The sequence below is a fragment of the Podarcis raffonei genome, chromosome 2, assembly GCF_027172205.1.
Source record: "Podarcis raffonei isolate rPodRaf1 chromosome 2, rPodRaf1.pri, whole genome shotgun sequence".
Taxonomy (NCBI): Eukaryota; Metazoa; Chordata; class Lepidosauria; order Squamata; family Lacertidae; genus Podarcis; species Podarcis raffonei.
Window position 1 is genome coordinate 113,745,370 of NC_070603.1, and position 23,913 is coordinate 113,769,282.

General features: G+C 51.1%; 1 protein-coding gene across 9 annotated transcripts in view; it reads right to left on the reverse strand.

Annotated features, from left to right (window-relative positions):
* Nucleotides 1-2,577: 2,577 nt before the first annotated feature.
* The window catches only part of BAG6 (BAG cochaperone 6), a 30,208-nt gene continuing 8,872 nt past the window's right edge, over nt 2,578-23,913 (reverse strand). For 6 of the 9 annotated variants that reach the window (XM_053379081.1, XM_053379086.1, XM_053379080.1 and 3 more), the window contains exons 5-26: nt 23,780-23,833; nt 21,706-21,780; nt 19,945-20,120; nt 19,537-19,666; nt 18,452-18,649; nt 18,012-18,288; nt 17,256-17,342; nt 17,023-17,130; nt 15,758-15,870; nt 15,581-15,665; nt 14,054-14,436; nt 12,091-12,424; nt 10,212-10,381; nt 10,050-10,103; nt 9,753-9,855; nt 9,527-9,651; nt 7,661-7,807; nt 6,576-6,635; nt 5,824-5,967; nt 5,599-5,706; nt 3,591-3,737; nt 2,578-2,913 (exon numbers count right to left, since the gene is read on the reverse strand). In XM_053379081.1, coding sequence (XP_053235056.1) covers nt 2,815-2,913; nt 3,591-3,737; nt 5,599-5,706; nt 5,824-5,967; nt 6,576-6,635; nt 7,661-7,807; nt 9,527-9,651; nt 9,753-9,855; nt 10,050-10,103; nt 10,212-10,381; nt 12,091-12,424; nt 14,054-14,436; nt 15,581-15,665; nt 15,758-15,870; nt 17,023-17,130; nt 17,256-17,342; nt 18,012-18,288; nt 18,452-18,649; nt 19,537-19,666; nt 19,945-20,120; nt 21,706-21,780; nt 23,780-23,833 — 3,177 coding nt within the window. In that variant the 3' untranslated portion in view covers nt 2,578-2,814. The remainder of the gene's footprint in view (nt 2,914-3,590; nt 3,738-5,598; nt 5,707-5,823; nt 5,968-6,575; nt 6,636-7,660; nt 7,808-9,526; nt 9,652-9,752; nt 9,856-10,049; nt 10,104-10,211; nt 10,382-12,090; nt 12,425-14,053; nt 14,437-15,580; nt 15,666-15,757; nt 15,871-17,022; nt 17,131-17,255; nt 17,343-18,011; nt 18,289-18,451; nt 18,650-19,536; nt 19,667-19,944; nt 20,121-21,705; nt 21,781-23,779; nt 23,834-23,913) is intronic. The other 3 variants (XM_053379087.1, XM_053379088.1, XM_053379089.1) reach the window with 2 other exon arrangements.

Sequence of the window (23,913 nt, forward strand, 5' to 3'; positions counted from 1 at the left end):
CTTCCCACCCCTTCTAGGCAGCTCTGCTTCTTGAGCGCTTCCATTCTCCCAATCCCTACTGGTGGCGGGGCGGGGGGGATCGAAATTGCAACACACAAGCCTTCAAAACCATTCCCTAGAAAGTTTGCACATTAGGCTGGCCTGCCTCCATTTCTGTAGCGCTTAAAATAAAGGTCTACTTAGTTGTGCTGCTAGAAAAAGGTAACTTCCAAGGACGGTTATTTCCCATCACCGACACACCTAGCCTTTTAAAAAAAAAGCATTGTGTTGTGTACCTTCCTGATAAACGCATGCTTTGCAGCGATTCTTATACCCTGGTTTAAATCAGTTGTGCAGCAGCTATTCTTGCTGCCATGTGGATGGTGGCTCTAAAGCAGGCATAGGCAAACTGGGCCCTCCAGATGTTTTGGGACTACAACTCCCATGATCCCCAACAGGACCAGTGGTCAGGGATGATGGGAGTTGTAGTCCCAAAACATCTGGAGGGCCGAGTTTGCCTATGCCTGCTCTAAGGTATTAAGGCTGTCAGTGGGTACCAGTCCGGGTGGCTAAAGTGCCCCTCTGCCAGGACAACCAAATGCCTCATTACCAGCCACTAGAGAAGAGCAGCACACCTGGGCTCTTCAGAGGCTCCTATAAGAACCTCCAGGCAATGAGCATGCCTCTACAACAGAGCGAGGGAAGAACAGGAGCAGCTGGACTGAATGTCAAAGGATCTGTTGCAGGCACATTCTCCAGCCACGCCTACAAAAGGAAGACAGTTCCATTGGTTCACAGGCAATAAGTGACCGATTGACAGATGGCCTACATTGGTTGGCGGAATCAGCTGTGCTGGGCAACAACATTTGGCACTTAAGCATTTAATCTATTCCCGAAGAGAAGGAAACTGCAGGGATGTTGGTTGAAGAAGAAAATCCAGTCTTACAGCCTGTTTTTCACGTTGCAGCATCAGTTTGCTGCTTGCTTTTTAAAAAAGAGGTCTTTATAAAAAAAATTGGCAGCATTCTTGTGCAGATTCTTCCCCAATACACGTTCTTGTATGCATTTTCCCCAATACAAAAATGTGTGTTAAGTACATTTCCCTTTTTCTGTGCTATTTTTCACATATACCGCTTTTATCCATACTTTCCCCTCATACACATTAATATTATCTGCTTGGAGGCAGCTTTTCTTTAAAAACCTCTTAACTGAACCAGATGGGCCTATTCCAGCAGGCTCTTCTTAAGTTCTTACAAGTTCTCTTCGGTTCCTCATTGCCACGTTTAGACCACGCACAAGACTGAGGCACAAAAACAAGTTCAACATAGAGTGGTACCTTGGGTTACAGACGCTTCAGGTTACAGACTCCGCTAACCCAGAGATAGTACCTCGGGTTAAGAACTTTGCTTCAGGGTGAGAACAGAAATCACACAATGGCAACGCAGCGGCAGTGGGAGGCCCCATTCGCTAAAGTGGTGCTTCAGGTTAGAACAGTTTCAGGTTAAGAACGGACCACCAGAACGAATTAAGTACGTAACCAGAGGTACCACTGTACTACTTTGCTGTGAGTTTTAAAAAGAAAGGTTTTTAAAAATTCTGATTTAAATGGAAATGAGGTTTACTTTTTTTGAAAAAAGGCTATCTTGAAACAATAGGTGTTTGAGAAGTAACCTGGTACCCCAGTATTGCCAGAAGTTTGGCACAAGTGGGGTGCAAAGGGAAGAGGTGCCTGTCCACCCCCAGCGTAGAAATGCAAAACTCATGCTCTGGCAGCACCCAGCATGCCAAAGCTTACTAATTTTACTTATTTATATCCCACCTTTTCCCCCAAGGAGCTGAGGCTGACATACATGACTCTCCTCACCCTGATCTTTCCTACTGCAGTCCAACACATTAACCGCTATACCCCGCTGCCTTACTCATAAAGTGTTCAAACCACACTCTTGTTAGCCCTACAAGTTTTTATCTTTCACCTGAATCAGTATTAAGGTGTAAAAGCCGTATCATAACCAATCTGACAACTTCACTCAGGAATGTTTATATTCCGCCTAAAAAGAACTTCATTTTTATTTGATGCTTTACTGAGGGAGGGTAGCACTGGGCCAAGCGGCGCAGAAAGAAGAAAGGACAATTGTATCGTCTCCTACATGGGAGAATGCAAAGGGACTCGCATACAAGTCTTATCAATTTGTGAACCTTGCAAACTGCCATAGGTGATAGTTAGAAGGAAGCGTCTATTTGGGAATAGTATAAAGCGATTCCCTTTCTAGGTTGTTTTTTTTAAAAAGGAAAGCATGTAAATATATATACACACAATATACATATGAGATGTAAGGTTTGGTTGTTAAGAACAAAATAGTGTTTTTTTTAAAAAACCTCTTTAGTTAATTTTACTTGTATATTATTAACACTGCTGTTGAAGCGATGTCAATGGTAAAGATTTAAATCGGCCTCTTCCTTGGCGACTTAAATTGCCGGTTTTGATCAATTCATCCTTTAATGCGAGATTGATGCACTTGGCTGCAGTCGCCGGGCCACGAAGCAACTCAATATCCCACCAGCCATAAGAGCATTTTGAAAACACACAAGCACCACCGGTCCCTGGACAAGTGGCTTTATTTACTGATTCAGCAGCAACTTCGAGCACTCCGCTGGGGGAGAAAGGTCACAGCAACCAGAAGACGGGGTTGGGAAGGGGGGACGTTAAGTTGGGAAGGAACTTAAATATTTGGCCTGAGAAGGGAGTGGCTGTCTGCATCGTGCACAAAAAAGGACAAAGAGGTGAGCCCCAGAGAGAGGGCCTCCCTATCCAGGAGGGTTTGGGGGCAGTGACCGTTACAAGTCCTCAGCCACAAAGGCTTGCTGGGCGTTGGGGAACCTCTGCGGGGTGAAGCTGGGATCAGCTTGCAGCCGCTTCTGCAGATCAGATTTCAGCTGAAAGAGAGAAGAAAAAGGAGAGTGAGGGGCAGGAGTCCGGGAGCCCCAAATCGCCTGGACAGATACCGTATTTTTCGCTCTACAGGACGCACTTTTTCCCCTCCAAAAATGAAGGGGAAATGTGTGTGCGTACTATGCAGCGAATGCAGGCTCCTTGGCTTCAGCGATAGAAATGCGAAGCCTCCGAAGCGCAGAGGGAGCGCTCCCTCCGCGCTCCGGAGGCTTCGCGTTGCTTTCGCTGAAGCCAAGGAGCCTGCATTCGCTCCACAGGACGCACACACATCGCTGAAGGCCTCTCTCGCTCCCCGGGCTTCAGGCAGCTATCCGCAAGCCTTTGGAGCGTGCCCCCAGCCCTGCAAGCTCCGGGAGCAACCTTACCGCCACTCCCGGACCTGTTCTGGGGGCTGCGGTCGGGAGAAGCTCGGGCTTCTGCCAAAGTCGCGCGCAGCCTCTCCCAGCTGGAGAGGTTGCGCGCGGCTAAAGAGGAAGCCAAGACAGCAAGCGGGATGGATAAAAAAAATTTTCTTTATCCCCCCCCCCTAAAAACTAGGTGCGCCCTACGGCCCGGTGCGCCCTATGGAGCGAAAAATACGGTATGTGTCATACAGCCCCCATTGGGGTATAAAAGCAGAAACTAAGGCCCCACCCACCCACCAACAGACCCCCATGCTCACCTGCTGTCGGTAGCCCTCCTGCAGCGCTGGCTCTGCCAGGTCTCTGCTCAGGCTCTCGGCGCTCGTCAGAGGTTTCACGCCTGCTACTTTGGCCGCTTTGTTGACTGCCTCGGACAGAAGGAGTTGGGGACCGTCCCCCTGCATAGTCTTCCAAGAGAAGGAAGAGACAAGGGTTCTGCACTTGCGCTAAGGTGCTGGAGCGGCAGGTAAGCCGTAGCGGAATCTGCCTGTGTTATGCAATCAGCCAAAAAGCACAGTGGAGATTCGCACAGAGACTTCCTTCAGCAGTGGGTCAACCCTGCTACACACACCCAAAGCATTAGGGGAAGTTCCCACAAGGCAACCCTCTCCAGCTCTGAAGCAAGAATGAATGAAAGCTCACATGACTAGAGGCCAGAGCCAATAAGAGCCCTGCATCACTATTGTGAGTCTAGTTGTAAACATCCAGGTCTGGGATGGGCTGAAATTATGGAAGCAAGCATTGGCCCTTGCTCAAAGCTGGGGGTTGAGAAAGTTGACTTCCAAAACTTTTGCTTGCTTTCAATTGTCACATCTACTAGAGGAAGGGAGGATTTTGCATCCTTATTAGTGATACCTTTTCCTTTCCATTTATTTACTCCTTGAATTTCTTTACTGCCCTTCCTCAGAGAATCACAGGGCAGCTTAGGAAAACCACAGAACAATACATAACACAGTAACATCATGAAAGAAGAAGTTAGAATTGCCAAGGGAAGGGGTGTTGAGTGGGCATCACAAAAGGGAGAGGACTAAAAGGAGACAGAAGGGGGAGAGAAGTGAGGAGTTTCTCAAAACAAAAACCCAGAACATCTGCAATGAACTGGACATGTCATGTCTCCCAAACCAGAAGGAGCTCAAGTCTGATTTAAATCTGCCTCCACTCTACACTTCCCATTGGTGAAGATTGCCCACCAGAGTCGGAGTGAAAAATAAATATTTGTTTCCCCCCCAGAAAATTCACCACCCACAAGCAAGGCATTCCTGAATCCCATCAAAACAAAAGAGGTTTAAAGACACTCAAGGCAAATCTAAAAAAATGTAGTATAAACACCGACAACTGGGAAACACTGGCCTGCGAGCGCTCCAATTGGAGAACAGCCTTTACCAAAGGTGTCATGGGCTGTGAAGACACTCGAACTCAGGACAAAAAGGAGAAATGTGCTAAGAGGAAGGCACGCTTGGCAAACCCTCACCGTGAACAACTCCCGCCTGCAAACCTATGTCCCCACTGTGGAAGGACGTGTGGATCCAGAATTGGCCTCCACAGTCACTTACAGACTCACTGTTAAGACTTTGTTAGTGGAAGACATGTTAGAATTCCTGCTCCATGACTGCAGTCATGGGATTGTTGTCTTTCACATGACAGTGTATGTTTTGACTCCACAAAGTGGGAAGTAATGGAGACAGGATGTTTGTGTGACTGTGTTCCCTGAAGTGGGACTATTGTCCTTTGTTTTGTTTTTTTCTTTGCTGTCTGATGCTAGAGAGAGGGGGAGCCATGTTGCAGCGCTCCGTGTATGTTTATATGTAAATAAAGTAGATTAGCCAAAATACTGAGTCGCTGAGGTCTGTTACGCAAGCTGCAAAGACTCTGCGGGTCCCTAAGTGTGCCGGTGTCGGTTGCCATCGGTTGCTGTGATGTTTGGGCTGAAGAAAGCTTTTGAAGCTCCCGAACTATCAACCAGGAGAGAGAGAATATGCCAGTCGGGCATGTGTCTCTGCCAGGATCCTGACAAGACAATCGTACTCGGCTACGAGTGGTCGCCAAAGAAGAAGAAGAAGATCCCATCCAGGGAAATGGAATCGTGGACTTGCAGAGTTGGAAGGGACCCTGAGGACCATTCAGTTCAGCCCTCTCCCATGTAGGAAGTGCTGCTTTAAGCCCCTGGGGTTGACCACGCGAGGAGAACCCGCTGTTTAAGAGAGGCTGGGCCGCCTTTGTCATTCCCGAGTGAAGCAAATCCTGCCTAGGGCAGAAGGGCCTTCTCACCTTGCGCCGCTTGGCCGGCATGCCGCTCAGGTAGGCGTCGCTGAGGGGGGGCTGCTGCTTCAGCTTGCGCTGGCTCTGGATGTCCTCCCGGATGATGGGCACCCACTCCTTGCGGACGAGGAGGAGGGAAGAGGAAAGCATTGGGGGACCCGTTAGCAACTCCAGAGAGTTCTTTCTCCCTGCCCTCCCCCCGGTCGCCGCCCGCTTCCGCCCCAGGCCACTCACAGGGGGCACGGCAGCTGCCCAGGGCTCTGCGTCGGGGGCGGGCGGCTCCCCTTGCTGCGGCTCCTCGTGCTCCGGCTCCCTGTGCTGCTGGGGCATGGCCTCCTCGGCCGTTGTGGCCGGGGCTGGGGATGCGGCGCTGTCTCGCTGCGAGGAAAGGGAGGAAAGAATGGGAGTGGGGCCCAAGCAGGGTGCGTCTGCCGGTGTTTCAGGCGGAAAAGGGGCTTGGCCCCAAAGTCAGACAGTGGGCAGCACTCGGTGGGGGCAGCTTCAGAATCAATAATTAAGTTTTTCCCCATATACCAGCAAGTTGCAAAGGGGTTCAGACACACAGACTGAGCCTAGGAGGTCGGGGGAGGGAGGCAGCCTCAGTCCTTCCACCTGCTATATGGGAACACTCCTCTTCTATCTCTCAGGGTTCTTACAAGGATCACTGGCAGCAGCGCATGCTAAGGGCTTTGTATATTATTTTATTTATATGCCATCCACCCTACTGGTTTCCCCCAGCCACTCTAGGCAGCAGCAAAAAGGCATAATAAAACACCTATTAATAACTTCCCTGTACAGGGCTGCCTTCAGATGTCTTCTAAAAGTCTCACTGAGGGCGTTCCACAGGGCGGGTGCCACCACCGAGAAGGCCCTCTGCCCGGCTCCCTGTAACCTCACTTCTCACAGTGAGGGAACCACCAGAAGACCCTGGGAACCATACCCTCTCCCAGCTCCACAGCACCCTGACCCTGGCTCCCACTCCGTACCTGCAGGGTTTCGGAAGGCTGCTCTGCAGCCTGAAGCTCCATCGGCTCTTCTGGTACAGGCTGAGAGGGTGAGAGAAGAGAGAGAGTGCATTCAGAGGCCTTGGAGGTGATACCCAGCACCCACAATAGAGTCACGGTCTCCCCACACGCCTCCCCTCTGATCTCCCAACAAACAAGTCCCACCGGGATGTGGTCCACAAAACAATCTGATCTGGCTCCTGGAGGCCCTACCAAATCTTAGCCAAATGAAAAATGAAGAAGGCGAGAGAGACTGCAAACAGCCCCCCGCAACTGCTCTCTCCTTGGGTTTTGCATGGAATGTCTTGGCTGTGCACTGGCCACCGGTGGAGCACAGGGTCAGGTTTAAGGTGCTGGTTTTGACCTTTAAAGCCCTATGCGGCCTAGGACCCTCGTACCTACAGAACCGCCTTTCCTGGTCTGCCCCACGGAGGACCTTAAGGTCCACAAATAGCAACACTTTGGAGGTCCCAAGTCGCAAGGTGGTTAGATTGGTCTCAACTAGGGCCAGGGCCTTTTCAGTACTGGCCCCAACTTGGTGGAACGCTCTGTCACAAGAGACTAAGGCCCTGCGGGACTTGACATCTTTCCACAGGGCCTGCAAGACAGAGCTGTTCCGCCTGGCCTTCGGTTTGGACTCAGTCTGACCCTTATGTTTCCCTCCCCTTATGGTTTTGATTTATGGGCTACTATTAAAATGAGGCTGCATTTTAAATTGTATTTTAAGCCGTATTTTAATAAACTGGGTTTTTTTTGTTTCCCCCCCATTATGTTTTATTGTAATTTTATTGGTGTTAGCCACCCTGAGCCTGGCTCTGGCTGGGGAGGGCGGGGTATAAAGAAAATATTAATATTATTAATAATTATGCCCCGTAACTGCAATGTCCTCACTGCAACTGAAATTGTGGATTGTGGGACAGTAATGGGGTTATGGGCCAAAATGCTCAACACTCAGAGACCTGGTCCAGCGCCTCCTCAACAACAGAGGAGACCCCAAAAGGTACAGGAAACTAGGGTTTAGTGCCTGATTCCATTCGCGCTTCTCTATCCAATTTCAGGAGTCTTACCTGTGGGGGGTCGCCCATCCTGCGGACATACTGTAGTATTTGATCCTCTGTGACAGGCATGTGCTCCAGGATGACCTGCAGCCGCATGCTCATCATGGTGGTGAGCCAGCTCACCAAGGAGGGGTTCATGTCTGCCGACATCCGCCTCTGCCGCCCAGGCGGGCCAAGAAAGAGAGAGACACACAAGGCTGTCAGGACCGCAAACTCCCATTCCAAGCCAGCAGCCCTCAGTGAACGAGTCCTTAGGGCTGAAGAAAGTGGGAGACCAGCTGAGATCTTCCATTTGTTTTCCTAAGGTACTTCATGACCAACACAACTCCGATACAGTCATACCTCAGATTATGAACTTAATTCGTTCCAGAGGTCCATTCTTAACCTGAGGTGTGCTTTCGCTAATGGGGCTTCCCGCTGATGCCGCACAATTTCTGTTCTCATCCTGGGGCAAAGTTCTTAACCCAAGGTAATATTTCTGGGTTAGCGGAGTTTGTAACCCGAAGTGTTTGTAACCCGAGCTACCACTGTACTGCATTAGCTGAAGCCCCGTGCAATACAGTGGTACCTCGGGTTAAGAACTTAATTCGTTCTGGAGGTCCGTTCTTAACCTGAAACTGTTCTTAACCTGAAGTACCACTTTAGTTAATGGGGACTCCCACTGCCGCTGTGCGATTTCTGTTCTCATCCTGAAGCAAAGTTCTTAACCCAAGGTACTATTTCTGGGTTAGCAGAATTTGTAACCTGAAGTGTCTGTAACCTGAAGCGTCTTTAACCCGAGTTACCACTGTACAGAACAAAGTATGCTGGATTCTGACTGGGGAGACTGGGGTTGTTACCTATAATCCCCACTCAGTTACAAAGCACACCAGTGGGACTCTGGTTCAGCTGCTCCCTGCCAGGTCAGCCTACCTTACGAGATAAATTGGGATGGTTGACTTCCATACTTCATTCAATCGGTTTCATTCTCCAATTTTTCTGCACCATTTTTAACGAGGCCATTATCATTGGGCAGACGTCAGGAAAGGTGAAACAGACACACTTTGAACAGTGAAGGGCTTTATAGGGCCTTCCACTCGCCAGGAGCACAGTGTGGAAGCTAGTTGCTTGACCATGTTTCCCACGCCCTATTTCAACAGTCTCACCCCTGGGCACATCCATATTACCATATTTTTTGTCCCATAGGACGCTCCGTCCCATAGGACGCACCTAGTTTTTTGGGGGGGGAAATAAAGGGGAAAATTTTTTCCTTTATTTCCCCCGCAAAACCAGGTCAGCGAAACCAAACCAGGTCGGGAAACAGCGGTATGGCGGCGCTGCGCCTCCCCGCTGTCCCCCGAGCTTGTGGGGCTGGCTGATGTCTGCCCAAAGCGCAGGGCACTCTGCTTCAGTGCGCCCCACGCTCCGTGCAGCGGGCTGCTATCCGCAGCCTAGGAAGCCCTGCGGAAACTCCTGCAGGGCTCCCCAGGCTGTGGATATCTGCTCGGCGCGTGGGGCGCTCTGCTTCAGGGCGCCCCGCGCGCCGGGTGGCAGGCTGCTATCCGCACCGACCCCTCTCGCTCTCCAAGCTTCAGGGAAAGCCTGTATTCGCCCCATAGGACGCACACAGATTTCCCCTTCATTTTTGGAGGGGAAAAAGTGCGTCCTATAGGGTGAAAAATACGGTAACTTATGCTTGCAGAATTCCAAACGGGACTTCCAGCACACAGCTCTGCCCATGGGATTCTGACGCTATCATCGGGGGACGCCACAACTCGCGAGCTTCCTTTTCTCACAACTCTTCCATTGGCTCTAGTACCTCCCCAAAACTGCCCTGCATCAGCCCTACATCCCCTGAAGATGGGGAACGTCAGCGGAGCACAACGCATCACTCACAATGCGGTCGTTGATGACAGCAGTCAGGGCTCCCTGCTCCCCGCGCAAGCAGTAGAGGTTCAGCGCCAGGCACTCGAACAGGCCCTGGTTGCACAACTCCAGCAGCCGATACCCAAAGGTATTATCTGGAAGGAGAGAGGAGATGGATGCTGGAGGGGGTGGGGAAGGACCAGGAGGAGAAGCAGCCCTCTGCAAAAAGCTCCCAGAACTCAGCCCATTCCCTTACCAGCGCAGTGGAGGATGTGCATTGCAATGCGGTTGAACTGTTCCTGCAGGAACTCCAGGTTGGTGCGGGTGATGTCAACGCCATCTTGAACTCGGACGGAGGCCTAGGGGGGAAATGGGAGGCATCAGAGACGAGGGGGAAGGGGGAAGTCGGGGTTATATAGCTTTTGGGCAGCAAGAAGCCAGCTCAAAGAGCGTTTCCGCCTGCATCTGCTCTTGTCACATGTTGGCTGCCTACCATTGTGGAGGCTAGACCAGGGGTCAGCAAACTTTTTCAGCAGGAGGAAGTGGAACTTACAAAACTCTCGCGAATGTACTCCTCCAAGCCGTTGATCAAATTGTACGTGGCCATCTGGAAAAGCCGGAAGAGAGAGGGAACTGATAGCAAGCAGCACAGGAATGGACTCAAGGTGGGGAAGGAGGGGAGGTTGCGCTTGGAACTAGGGGCAGGTCCACTCACCCGAACGTTGCGCTCAGTGGGCTCCTGGCCATGCAGGTACTCCTCCCGGAAGAAGCGGCTGAGCTGGGGCTGGATCCGCTGGAGGGGCTGGAACTGCCCGTGCAGAAGCATCACCATGTCGACCATGGAGAAGTTCTGGCAGATGAGGGAGAGCAGGTCTCCAAAGAAGCCTAGAAGGGACACAAACCTTGCAAGCTGACCTTAGGCTTAACCCGAATGGGACGGTAGGAAGAAGCAGTGGCTGGAAACCCCAGGAGAGAGAGAGAACAGAAGGAGCTATCGACTACTTCCTTGGGATTTCCCCAGGGAGAAAGAGCCTCACGGCTGGAGGGAAAGGAGCAATGTCAGCTGGGAGAGGCTGTCCCTCTAGCAAAAGACACTTCTATGGGCTATTGCTGGCAAGGAGCTCAGGCAGGAGAGTGGCCAAGAGGCAGAGCTGCAACCCAGCTTGTCCCATTTCAGCCATGAGCTTCTCAGTCAGCCTAAGGCAGGGGTCAGCAAACGTTTACAGCAGGGGGCCAGCTCACTGTCCCTCAGACCTTGTGGGGGGCCGGACTATATTTTGAAAACAGAAAGAACGCATTCCTATGCCCCACAAATAACCCAGAGATGCATTTTAAATAAAAGGATACACTCTACTCATGTAAAAACACACTGATTCCTGGACCGTCCGTGGGCCGGATTTAGAAGGCGATTGGGCCAGATCTGGCCCCCGGGCCTTAGTTTGCCTACCCCAAGGCCTAAGGCAAGAAATTATCCCTTTGCCTCAGGATGAAGCAGAGCTGCCATGCAGAGAGGGGAAGTGAAGCTGGAAAAGGAATCCGCCCCCCTCAACCTTCTCCTCCTTGGGCAACGGTGGCAGAGCCAGGGCCCCAAAGTCCAGACCAGTGTTTCCCATCAACCCGAGTGAGCAAGACCAGTGGTTGGGGATGATGGGAATGGTAGTCCAAAAACAGCTGGAGAACCAAGTTTGGGAAACGCTGGTCCAGACTGTGGGAAGTTGTGGGCGACAGACATCCAAGAAAAAGGAGGAGCAAGGCTTGCAAGGGGTTCTAGAGAGGGTAGTGAGCAGAGAGATCAAAAGGGTCAGCCTGCCTCTCCCAACTCGGGCAACCAGGACGCCAGAAAACAGGAGGAGTCTTTGAATTATTCAGGGGGCAGAGGGCAGCCTTCTCTAAACCAGTATGTTTCCGAGCACAATTCAAAGTGTTGGTGCTGACCTTTAAAGCCCTAAACAGCCTTGGCCCAGTATACCTGAAGGAGCGTCTCCACCTCCATCGTTCAGCCCGGACACTGAGGTCCAGCTCCGAGGGCCTTCTGGCAGTTCCCTCACTGTGAGAAGCAAGGTTACAGGGAACCAGGCAAAGGGCCTTCTTGGTAGTGGTGCCCGCCCTGTGGAATACCCTCCCATCAACGTCAAGGAAATAAACAACTATCTGACTTTTAGAAGATACCTGAAGGCAGCCCTGTTTGGGGAAGTTTTTAAAGTTTGATGTTTTATCCTGTTTTTAATATTCTGTTGGGAGCCACCCAGTGTCTGGGGAAACCCAGCCAGATAGGTGGGGTATAAACAAAAAATTATCTGGTTTTCAACATCACGATATATCACCAGCTAAACACTGAGGTATATATCACGATGTCTGTTATAAGGATGGAGCTATGTAGAGGCACTGTCTGGCTTCACAGTTTTCCCTGCTTCGTGATTTTTGCACAACACACACCATGATTCACAATATATGGCCAGGTCCAAAATTATGAAGCCGATAGCACAATGTGGACTTCAAACCGGCTGTTGTTGTTATTGTTATTGTTATTGTTATTATTAACCAGCAGCGTCCCCCCCACAGTGCAAAGGGGGCACACCCAAGACCTTCCTTACCCAGGGCCCCTTCTGTGCCTGGCTCAAAGATGTTGCTGGTGCCACTCAGGCGCTGGATGAAGTCCGCGATGCTCTCGGTGCTGCCCTGCTGGGCGCTGAGCGACCCCATCATGGACGACAACACCCCTTGCACCACGCTGGTGAAGAATTCGGGCGGCAGGGAGTCTGCCGAGGCGCTGCCACGGACGTTGCTGCTCCCGCCCCCCAAAGGCGGCTCCATGCCGCTCTGGGGAGCCGAGGGCGGGGGAGGAGGCGGTGGCGGGGAGGCTGCTGGCTGCGGGGGAGGCGGGGCCTGCTCCGGAGGGTGGCGAGGAGCCGCCCCCATCTGCGTCGCCTGCGGAGAGAAGGGGACGGGGGAGTGAGGCTGGAAGGGTGCTGGGGAAAGGCATGCAAAGGCTTCCAGGCCAGCAGATACAGGGCAAAATGAAGGAAGGGCTGAGGCCGAAAGATGGCAGGTCTCTGGGTGACCCGAAGCACATCAAGCAAGGGCTTTGGATAAAGGTGAAGGTAAAGGGACCCCTGACCATTAGGTCCAGTCATGACCGACTCTGGGGTTGCGGCGCTCATCTCGCTTTATTGGCCGAGGGGGCCGGCGTACAGCTTCCGGGTCATGTGGCCAGCATGACTAAGCCGCTTCTGGCGAACCAGAGCAGCGCATGGAAACGCCATTTACCTTCCCACCAGAGCAGTACCTATTTATCTACTTGCACTTTGACGTGCTTTCGAACTGCTAGGTTGGCAGGAGCAGGGACTGAGCAACGGGAGCTCACCCCGGCGCGGGGATTCGAACTGCCGACCTTCTGATCGGCAAGCCCTAGGCTCTGTGGTTTAACCCACAGCGCCACCCGCCAGCCTTTAAAGGAGATACGATAGTCATCTTCAAGTATCTCAAGGGCTGTCACATGGAAGAGGGAGCAAGCTTAGTTTTCTCCTGCTCTGGAGGGTAGGACTCGAAGTGAGGGCTTCAAGTTACAAGGAAGGAGACTCCGACTCAACATCAGGAGAAAATTTCCGACAGCAAGAGCTGTTCGACACTGGAGCAGTCTCCCTCAGGAGCTTGTGGGCTCTCCTTCCTTGGAGGTTTTTAAGCAGAGGCTGGATGCCCATCTGTCCTGGGTGCTCTAACTGAGATTCCTGCATTGCAAGGGATTGGACTTGAGGAACCTTGGGGTTCCTTCCAATTCGACTTTGCTCCCCTAAATTACACAGCTCAAAAGGGCTCCGGGGGTAACTTGGAGCAGATTTTCGTCCAGAAGGACCGACTTTGGCTCCGTTTAAAAACGCCACGCACTTTTATTGTGGTTGCGAATCGCTTCAAGGCTTTTTCTAGCGGGGTGCGATATATGGATTCAACAGACAGAACCCAAAACCCAGTACAGTGGTACCTCGGGTTAAGACCTTAATTCGTTCCGGAGGTCCGTTCTTAACCTGAAACTGTTCTTAACCTGAGGTACCACTTTAGCTAATGGGGCCTCCCACTGTCGCTGCGCTGCCACCACGCGATTTCTGTTCTCATCCTGAAGTAAAGTTCTTAACCCGAGGTACTATTTCTGGGTTAGTGGAGTCTGTAACCTGAAGTTTCTGTAACCTGAAGTGTCTGTAACCTGAGGTACCACTGTGTCTAATGTTTCACTGTGTTTTTTTGCATTCTGTTGAAAGCCTCCCGGAGTGACTGGGGAAACCCTGTCAGATGGGCTAATGGGGCCTCCCGCTGCCGCCGCGCGATTTCTGTTCTCATCCTGAGGTAAAGTTCTTAACCCGAGGTATTATTTCTGGGTTAGCGGAGTCTGTAACCTGAAGCGTCTGTAACCCGAGATACCACTGTATCTCCTGAAATTATGCTGGCAGACCCTTCCTCCCCTGAGAGGAAGGATGGAAGAAGGGCTGATCTGCTGCCACCGCTCCCCACCCCCTGCTGAAACCGCCACTCCAGGGAGTGAAGCGAGGCTGGAACCAAGCTTACCTGGAGGAAGTCTGTCATGCCTTGCAGGAAAGCCGGGACGCCAGGCATTGCCACGGTGATGGTGGGGGAACCCAGGCCGGCCACACCGGCCATGCTGGAGCCGGCTGCCCCCAGGATGTTCCCCAGCAGCTGAGAGAACTGGAGCTCCGCGGCGGCCGCCGTCGGGGGTTGGCCGGAGGGGATGGGCCCTCCCGGGGCACCGGCCGAGCTGCCCCCTGCAGCGGTGGTGGCGGTGTTGGTGGTGCCAGCGCTGGCCGAGGCTGTGGGAGGGGAGGCAGAATTGCTGGTGCTGAAGGCGGCTTGGGCGCTGACAGAGGAAGAGGTGGAGGAGGAGGAGGAGGAGGAGGAGGACGAAGAAGAAGGTGAAGTCCCGCTGCCCTGAGCTAGGAAGGAAAAACGAAGAGGTCTGCTACGTCAGTGACCAGGCAAGGGCATGGGAGCATTTGAGAAAGAGGAAGACAGATCCATCACAGACTCCTGATTTTAAAAGTTTTCTTCCGGCTAGCTTGCCTGCACCACACACCAACCACAGCTGGAGTGCTGTATCTGTTTTCCAAAACAGGGTAGAGCGAAGCCAAACCCATGTGGGTAGGCCTACAGAGACCACACCATCTCACAGCAGAAACAGCCAGGATTCACGAGTGCCAAGGCTGCTCTTATGCTACATAGGGCTTTCAGGAACAGGGAACAAGTAGGGAATGTCTCCTCATCTGGAGACAGAATGCAAAGCTATGCTTGGAAGCGTGTAGGAAACCTTGCCTAATCATGGAAACCAGAGGAGCTGAATTAGGGCTTACAGGAACCCATCAGATTTTTCTCCTACAGACACTGTTTTTTAATCAGTTTGTAAAAAAACAAAAAACAAGTGAGGCTTTGGAAAAGGCACTTGGGCAGAAACCTGTGGGGAAAATTAAATAGCAAAACACTCATCCTTTACAACACCTTGGAGATACAGTTCTCTTTTTTGCTCTCCTCTCAATTACCAGCAAAAACAGAATTATGGAAGTGTCTGAATTGCAGAATTTATACAGGTTGAGGAATTCAGCTTTTTTTTGTTTTGGAATTTAAATTTTCACAGCCTGAAGAACACGTGGTCCTTGGCTATCACTCTTGGGTCTGAGATTTGCAATTGCCAGCACATCTTGAAATCACTGTTTGCATGTATTTTTTAAATGAATAGATGTATTTATAGTTGCCACCAATAAACAGTCTGAAAGAGTTTGAAATCCTAATATAGGGTTGCACAATGAAAACGAAATAGTGCTGTTTGCATGCAAACCTTCATTGGACAAAGTCAGCACCCTGCCCCCCCCCTCTCTCTCTTTCTCTCTCTCTCTCTCTCTCATTCTCTCTGTGTCATACACAATCCCCTACGCCATTAACCATTCCAGAAGAAGAGTTATGTACTGATGAGGTCCAACTGCCATTAAGTGATCACTGCAAGACGACCCACCCGCATGTTTCCATTCCAAACACGACGAAAACGTCACCCCACACTTCCCCTTCCCTCTGCCTCTTGCCACCTACCAACTATCACCGGCTGCATGAGGAGTTGCCCCACCAGCCCGCTGATCATCTGGGCCAAAGAAGCATTTCCCCCGAGGCCAGGGCCCTACAAAAGAGAAAGAGATTCGGTAGAAGACGGCCGGCGGGGAACAGCGATCCCCTCTCGGAAAAGATGCTCCCCTCCGCCCTAGTCCTCACCCCTTGTCCCGGTGCCTGGGGTGACCCAGGGTGTGTGGGCCGCACAGACGGAGCAGAGGGCCTGGCGATCACGACACGCGTCGGAGCCGACTGGAAACTGGGGACCTGCTGGCCTAGGGAACAGGAAAAGGAAGGTAGAAGTCCGCCCAGTTCAAAATCCGGGCCCTAGAGCTGCTGTAACCAGCTGTACTTTTGAATAAATAAGGTATAATATTCACTGTATCAAATTGTAGAATTCAACGGAAGTCTCATAAGGTTCAACAAAAAAAGCAGAAGATCCAGTGGATCAGTTCATGCATAAGATCCATACATGTTTAAGTATCTATTCCACCTGTCTGTTCATAGAGTCCAATCATCCACATGAAGGGTTGTTACAGTTCCACATAAAGATATTAGCCACACTGGGAGCACGTTTCGAGCCCATAGCTACACCTTGCTTTTTGAATGAAGTACTTCAAACCAAACCAAAAGAAATTATTCGATAGAACTAAATCTAGAATCTCCATTAAAAAATGAACTGTTAGTAAAATGAAAATCAGATAGGTGGGACTTGGGGAAGCCCACCTAACAATGTTTAAGAAAATAAGGCTATGACAAGAATTTGTTTGTATTGTTTGTTCTTCTGTTTGTGTTCTTTATTTGTGTTATAAAATGAATAAAAAAAAATTTTGGAGGGGGAAATAAAAATAAAAAATGCACTGGTGGAGAAGACTGATTATGATCAACTCGCAATTCTTGGATTAGAGATTTTACTGTGTCCAAAGGTACATTAGTGTATAAAGACGACACATCCCATGTAGCAATTACCGTATTTTTTGCTCTGTAAGACTCACTTTTTCCCTCCTAAAAAGTAAGGGGAAATGTGTGTGCATCTTATGGAGCAAATGCAGGCTGCGCAGCTATCCCAGAAGCCAGAAAAGCAAGAGGGATTGCTGCTTTCACTGCGCAGCGATCCCTCTTGCTGTTCTGGCTTCTGAGATTCAGAATATTTTTTTTCTTGTTTTCCTCCTCCAAAAACTAGGTGCGTCTTGTGGTCTGGTACGTCTTATAGAGCAAAAAATACGGTATGCTATGGCAGTGACATGTAAATTTTCGATGAGAGTCAAGTGTAGGCAACAAGGGCTTCGATGGGCCAGCGATCTGGTTCAGCCTAAGGCAGCTTCCTGCGTACTGACAACAACACGGAAGGGGAGGGAAAGAATCAACCGTTCCCACCCCCAAAACAGGATCCTCTGCTGTGTTTCAGCGCCCTCCTGTGCCGTTACCTGTCGCCGCTGATGCGGCCGCTGCCATGGCCTGCTGGGTGATCTGATGGGCGACAGCCTGCATAAACTCTGGCGGGAGGCTGGGGAGCGGCATGTGAGCGGTGCCACCTTGGGGGTGGGAGAGAACACAAAAAAACCCGGGCAGGCTCAGCCAACAGCCCACAGTCACGATGTGCAATCTCATACAAAGCCCTCGCTCTCCCCCCACCCCAGCCTCCGTTTTCCCTCCTTACCCATTCCTTGAGGGTGCCCAGGGGGTCCGGCGGGTCCTGTGGGTGGCACTCCGGCTGAGCCGCTCCCACCCATTGGGGAACCTGAGTCTTGAAGGATGAGAGAGGCAAGCAGAACTTAAAACGACAACAAGTGTCACAGACTCCCCCGCCTCCTCCCAGAGAAACTGAACGGCGCAGGATCCCACCTATTCTATCTGGGGGGGGGGGCTTTGTTAGGAGAGATCTGCGGCATCGCTCCCCCTTGAGTCCCCACTTTCTCTCTTCTTCTGCTCCCCCTTTTCTCCTGGGTTCTTTCCCTCCTTGCTACCTATGCGGAACTCAGCCAATCAGAGACCTCTGGGCCTAACCCCACCCCCCCAGGCCAGACCAGTACACTGCAAAGCCCTGGGCACCCTTCTACACCTGGGCACATTTTTATGTGCTTTTAATGTTTAATAGGTTAGTGTATTTTAATATTCTGTTGGAAGCCGCCCAGAGTGGCTGGGGAAACCCAGCCAGATGGGCAGGGTATAAATAGTAAATTGTTGTTGTTGGGTTATAAATAGTAAATTGTTGTTGATGTTGTTAGGTTATAAATAGTAAATTGTTGTTGTTGTCGTTGTTATTATTATTACAAATGACCTGATAAGCCAATGCCAGAAAGGAGCCAGAAAAAAAAACGGCTCTGTGCCCTCCCCCCCCCCTTCTCCAGGGCCCCCCAATCCGTCTCTCTCTCCCCCTTTCGGCTCCCCAAGAAGGAACCTGGGCAGCCCTTACCCTGAATGTTCATGTGCATCATGACCACCGGCTCGACCGTCTGGTGAGAGATGCGGATCACGCGGGGGTGGCCTGTCTGGGAGGCCTGAGTCTGAGTCGGGGTGACCACCGGGGAAGACGAAGGGGGCGGCCCTTCGGATGGCTGCCCGGCCTCGACGGGGCTGGAAGTGCGGGGCTGGGCAGCGGGGGCAGCCGGGGAAGCAGCAGAGCCTTCTGAGCCGGCCGGGGCCCCACGAGCGCCGTTGCCTGTCATGGTGACTGTGGTTCCAACGTTGATCTGGAAGAGAGAGTGAGAGAGCAGGCTGCAGGCGCCGCTGCTCCTTTCTGCTCTCCCTCACGGAGCTGGCAAGCCAGCCTGCAATCGATGCCTCAACCAGGGAAGGCAAAAGCGCCCCCGCCGCCCCCGCCACCAACCACCCATCCACAAGCAGGGAACTCACCTGGATGGGAATGGCAGCCTGCTGCAGCACCATGGGAGCTGTGTAGTGGGACATGGGCCGCACCACGTGGAGGTGGCGGGGGGCGCTGCAGGAGAGGTTGCAGCGCAGGTCGGAGAGCGCCACAAAGGTGTTCCCCAGGAGGCGCAGAGACTCCCCCACCAGGTTGATGATGCGCTGGTCCTCTTCGCGGCCCTCCGTCTGCCAAACGCAAAAGGAAGTAGAAAGACAGTGAGTGGCCACAGGCTTCAGATTCCAGCAGGAGTCTCTGCCAACCCCATCTACACCCAGGCCAAATCCCACCTCCCAGCTGAAACCTACGAAGGGCAGGACAGGAACCCCTTGTAATATAATAGGCTAGAAGGAAAACTGGAAGTGGGGCAGGTAGAGGCTCACGAGGAACAGAGCTCAGCTTTCAAGAAGGGCACCTTAAAAACGACCAGGAGGGTGGCCTGGTGAATGGGGTGCAAGGACCTAACTCTGCAGCGCTGCTGAAGCAAACCAGGTGCGGAACTGGCTGGTTCTCTAATTGGAAACCCCATGCAAGAACGGTCACCAGTGGGGCTGGGTGGCTCCCTCCTGGAACAGTGGCGGAAAGCAACAGGCACTCTGATGGAGTGAAGCTGGCTTGCTGTATTCTTCACTTCTGATATCTACACAGCAAGGCATCGCGCAGCACGCCAAGCTAGCTGCTTCCCCCACTACTCGCTTCCCTTCCCAACAAACAAGCCTGTCCCAGAAACATATGAAAGATAATCGTCCATTGTCTCAACCAGCGGGATAGGAGACGAGCGGACCCAACGCTCGCCAAAATTCAGCCCCAGAACTTCCTGCGGGTCCAGCCCAGAAACATACAAAACGCCCTAACATTTCTCAACAAGCCTCCACCGGTCAGGATTTGGAAGACAAGCAGCTCCCAAACACAGATTTGAGTCCCAGCATTTGCCGTGGGAGTAACACACTGCATAGAAAAGAAAGCGTTGGGTGTGGGGGACATACCCAACCCCCCACGTGAAAGCAAAACAAGACTCCAATCGCTGCTCCCTGGTCTGGGATGCCACAAGGCACACCTCCGAGTTTGCCCTTACGTTATTGTTGTAGTCCGCGGTGCTGGCCGTTCCAAGGATCTCCTCGTATCTCTGGAGGAAGGGCTGGAGCCTGCTCTCCACCCCGCGGAGCTCCCCTAGGACCTCCACGTACTCGCCTGGGGACGGGTGGCTGTGGGGAAGAGAGAAAGGGTGCTCAGATGATGCTCAGGCCTCCTTGATGGTGATAATCTGGCAGAAGCAGCAAGGCCTCCCTTCTGAGCTCACCCATCTACTCCACTCCACCCTCCTCCTCAGGTGCCCCCCTTTTGTGACCCTTTTGCACCAGCCACCCTCTTGTTTTGGCGACCCCCTCCACCACCACGCAGCAGCTCCCCCCTTTGAATGCCAGGCCACAGAAGCCAGCCAGGACCCCATTTGCCCTCCCTGCCCCGTATGCCAGCTGCTCACTTGGGCGCAGCAGCCTCAGCGGTAGGGGGCGGCTCGGCCCCCGATGGGGGCGTCTCCTCAGCTGGTGTGGGCTCACTGGGAGGCTCAGACTCGGCTCCCTCCATGGGCTCCCGTTCGGTGGGGCTGGCAGATGCCGTCTCCTCGGGTCCCGATGCAACTTGGCCGTTGGTGCGGCCCTAAGAAAAAGAGGAGCACGTGAGGAAAATGTATTTCTTTACGCAACAGCAGCGGCCAGAATACTGATCGCAAAGAATTGGAAGAGGGAGAAAATACTATCATTATTAGAATGGCAAAGCAAGCTCTGCGAGTTTGTGGAAATGGCAAAATTGACGGCACTCGTTAGAGGCCATTCAAATCAGAGAATAATTAAAGAGTGGGATGGAGTGAAGGAATACATGAAAAAATATGGTTCCGGAACTGGAATGTTAATAGATAATGTGCAAAACGTGCAGGGGTAAGCAAGGAAATAATAAAAGAATCAACTGGATAATTATTAAACTACAACAACACAACAAGATGGAAGAAATGAAAAGAAATACTGAGATCACGCATGGGTGAAGGGGAGTGGGGGGTATAGGGGAATTTATAAACATTTCTAATATAATATTTCTAATTACGTTGCATTTCTAATTTACGTTGCAAAGGGAAGTCTATAGCAATTAGGTATATTTTAATCTAGTCAACTATGTATTAGGTGTCAGGGAAGAGTTAGAGTTAGAAGATTCCAGTTTCCCAGAGGGAGAAAGCATTCCCCAAGGGGGGGAGGAGAGCAGTGAATTGAAGAGAAGAGAGCAAGAGGAACAACAGGGAGGGACCAGCTGTTCCCAGGAAAGGCAAGGGTTCAGTTCTAGCTCAGATTGGGAGGAGGGGAGATACAAGCCAGCTCTAGCCAGGAGGTTAGAAAAAAGAGCGGGAAAGCGAAGGGAAGGGCGCCTTCGCCATTTTGAGGGTGGCTGGTCACGGAGAAGCAGAGCTCAGAAGGTATCTGAAAGAAGTGACTCTGAGGAATAATAGTTAAGAACCGTTTATAAGAAGGTTTTGTTAATACGCAATAAAAAGTTTTAGAAGAAGAAGAAGAGGAGTTTGGATTTGATATCCCGCCTTTCACTCCCCTTCAGGAGTCTCAAAGCGGCTAACAATCTCCTTTCCCTTCCTCCCCCACAACAAACACTCTGTGAGGTGAGTGGGGCTGAGAGACTTCAGAGAAGTGTGACTGGCCCAAGGTCACCCAGCAGCTGCATGTGGAGGAGCGGAGACGCGAACCCGGTTCCCCAGATTACGTGACTACCGCTCTTAACCACTACACCACACTGGCTCTTTTATAAAAGAACAAGAACCATTTGTGTGGTGATCTGAAGAGGACAACGACCAGTCCTGACATTAGGCTTATGTTACAAAACAAATATGGATTTTGAATTTGATGTTTGTAATTCTTTTTTGGTTTTGGAATAAGGTTAAAAAAAAGAAAAGGAGGAGCACGTGGTGGCTGAAGCCCAGAAGGAGGTGTCCCTGCCCCACTTCTAAGTTGTTGCTATTATTATTATTAATTCAATTTATATACCGCCCTTTGTCAAAAGATCCCAGAGAGGTGTACATTAAAATCACAGTACACAGCACAATAATAAAAACATAACAGATAATCTACTTATTTTATTATTATTATCTTAACAACTGCCTCTCCCTCAAGCTTTAACAGGCCATTGATATATTCCTGTCTGCATACACCCCCTCCCCGCAAAAAAGTTTCAAAGGCCAGCTCACCTCTAGTCGGTTCAGAATGCCCTGGACGTCCCGAAGCATATGCTGGGCCATAACAAGGCGGACTCGAGGCTCGCTCTGGAACGAGAGGAGAGGAGAGGGACCCCAATCAAACGAAGGGGCTCACCTTGCCAGAGTCCCTTTTCCCCACTTCTCTGAATCAGAACCATAATCCCCCTCCAGCCCCCTTACAGAGCTCATGCCATAAAGGAAAATGGGCTCATTTAAGACCAAATACCATGCCCCTCCTATTCCATCTTCTGCTCAAAGCAAAAAAAAAAGGGGGGTGAACTCAGAGGGCCAGACCAAAACAGGGTTCAAGAGCCAGAATGTGTGTAGTCCACCACCAGTAGTCAGATTGGATTCACCCAACCTACGCCCTGTTTTCCCCAAACTGCCGCCCTCCTGAACCTCAGAGATCCCCTTCATAGAACAGAGAGAGAGGCGTCTTATGACAGGCCCCAACCAAGCCCAATATTGCCTAGCCTGCCCAGAAGTAAATCTCCTTGGCGTCACAGCAAGAAGGTCTTGCACATTATCTGCTTCCCAGGCCTTGTAACTCAGGGATGGGGAACCTCTGGCCCTCCATTGTTACTGGACCACAACTCCTCTCACCCCTGACCATTGGGCAGGCTGGTTGGGGCTAACAGAACTGGGGTTCAACAACAGCTGGAAGGCCACCAGCTTCCCAGCTCTGTTCTAACACGTGATGCCATGAAACTGGAAAGTTCTGCGTGCCAAGGAGATGCTCTAACAGTCAGCTGCAGCCCATTCCCGTGCCAGCAACTGCCAAGTCTAACTTCAGGGATAGGCAACGCTGCTAGCAATGTCGTGGGAGGGCCAGCGATTTCTCAGTTGTGATGCTGACCCTTTGAAATCCTTCCCCTAGAGGCATCTAACCGGCTCCTCCTTCTGATAAGCCTTTAGGAAGCACATGAATGAGCTTTATCTTCTTTTCTTGCAACAGGCGCCTGAAATGTGATTTCTTCAACACGGAAGCAATTCATGACCGTTCATGCTTTACTTCTTTTTGTTGCAGTTTTAACTTCATGGTCCGAACGACAGCGACAGGCACCCAGTAGTTTCAGTAGCATTATGCAGATTTCAGGCACGGGTTGTTGTTGTTGTTTTGGTAACAGCAATATTTAAAGACTTAGAACGCCCTCGGAAGTTCATTTTGGGATTCTCCTGGGAGTCACCGCAAACGGGCCGCCAAGGACACTGAACCCACAGATTTGGGACACCATCCTTTGGATGTGCTGCCAGTGGAAGCGTCTACCGAAAACAGATGGTGGGAGCCAGGCAGCTGAATGGCCTTGACACAAGAAAATATCTGAGATAAAGGGAGCCCCAGACTGTCTCATGACTAGTGAAGTAAGAACCACAGATTTCAAACATGAATTTAGCAAGAGTCATGCTCTGAAGTCCTGCTGGGTTCTTGTGAGATGCTGAGCAGAGGTGACACCCTCTGTTCATAAAAATTCTGGCATCTAAGGATAAGCCCCAGACCATGTCCAGAGTTCCAATGTTTCAATGGGGAAGAAGTCTTCAAAAAAAAAAAAAGGTTAGAACAAAGTGCCCCCAGCAAAGCCTATCCTTTATTAAGGATCCTATCCTTGTTCAAAGCCTGGACTGCTTCCTGGCACCTTTGCCCTCAGCCTAGCCACCTAGGGCAGCAATGTCTGGATCTATAGGCAGCTTGCCACTTACACAAGGGCAGTCTTGAAATCATAATATTTGGCTACGGTGAAATAAGAGGCTGGCTGTCAACTGACCAGGTCACAGCTGCATCGCACCAACAGTCAAAGCGTGAACCCAAACAACAATTTAGGACTCCCCAAAATTTTGGGAAGGCGCCCAAATTAGTTATAAAAAAGGACAAATCGATTTACATCACCATGGAAAAATTACATTTCATGGAAAATTAAACACACACACACCCGAAATCAAACATCACCAAGATGCTACTGAAACAAATCATTGTTGCTACGCAAACACACACGTGCGCACACACACCCCCGACAGAATATGTACAACCTTAAGTCAGTAAGTCCCCATCTTCCCACCCCCCTTGTACCTGTATGGGAGCCTGGTCCATATTTATATGAACATCCACAGACGATCCATCGCTCTTTGGGAAGCGGGGTTGGGGGGAGAGAAAAGGAAGAGACAGAGGGGGAGGAAATTAAAGAAACAAACAAAAAATATAGG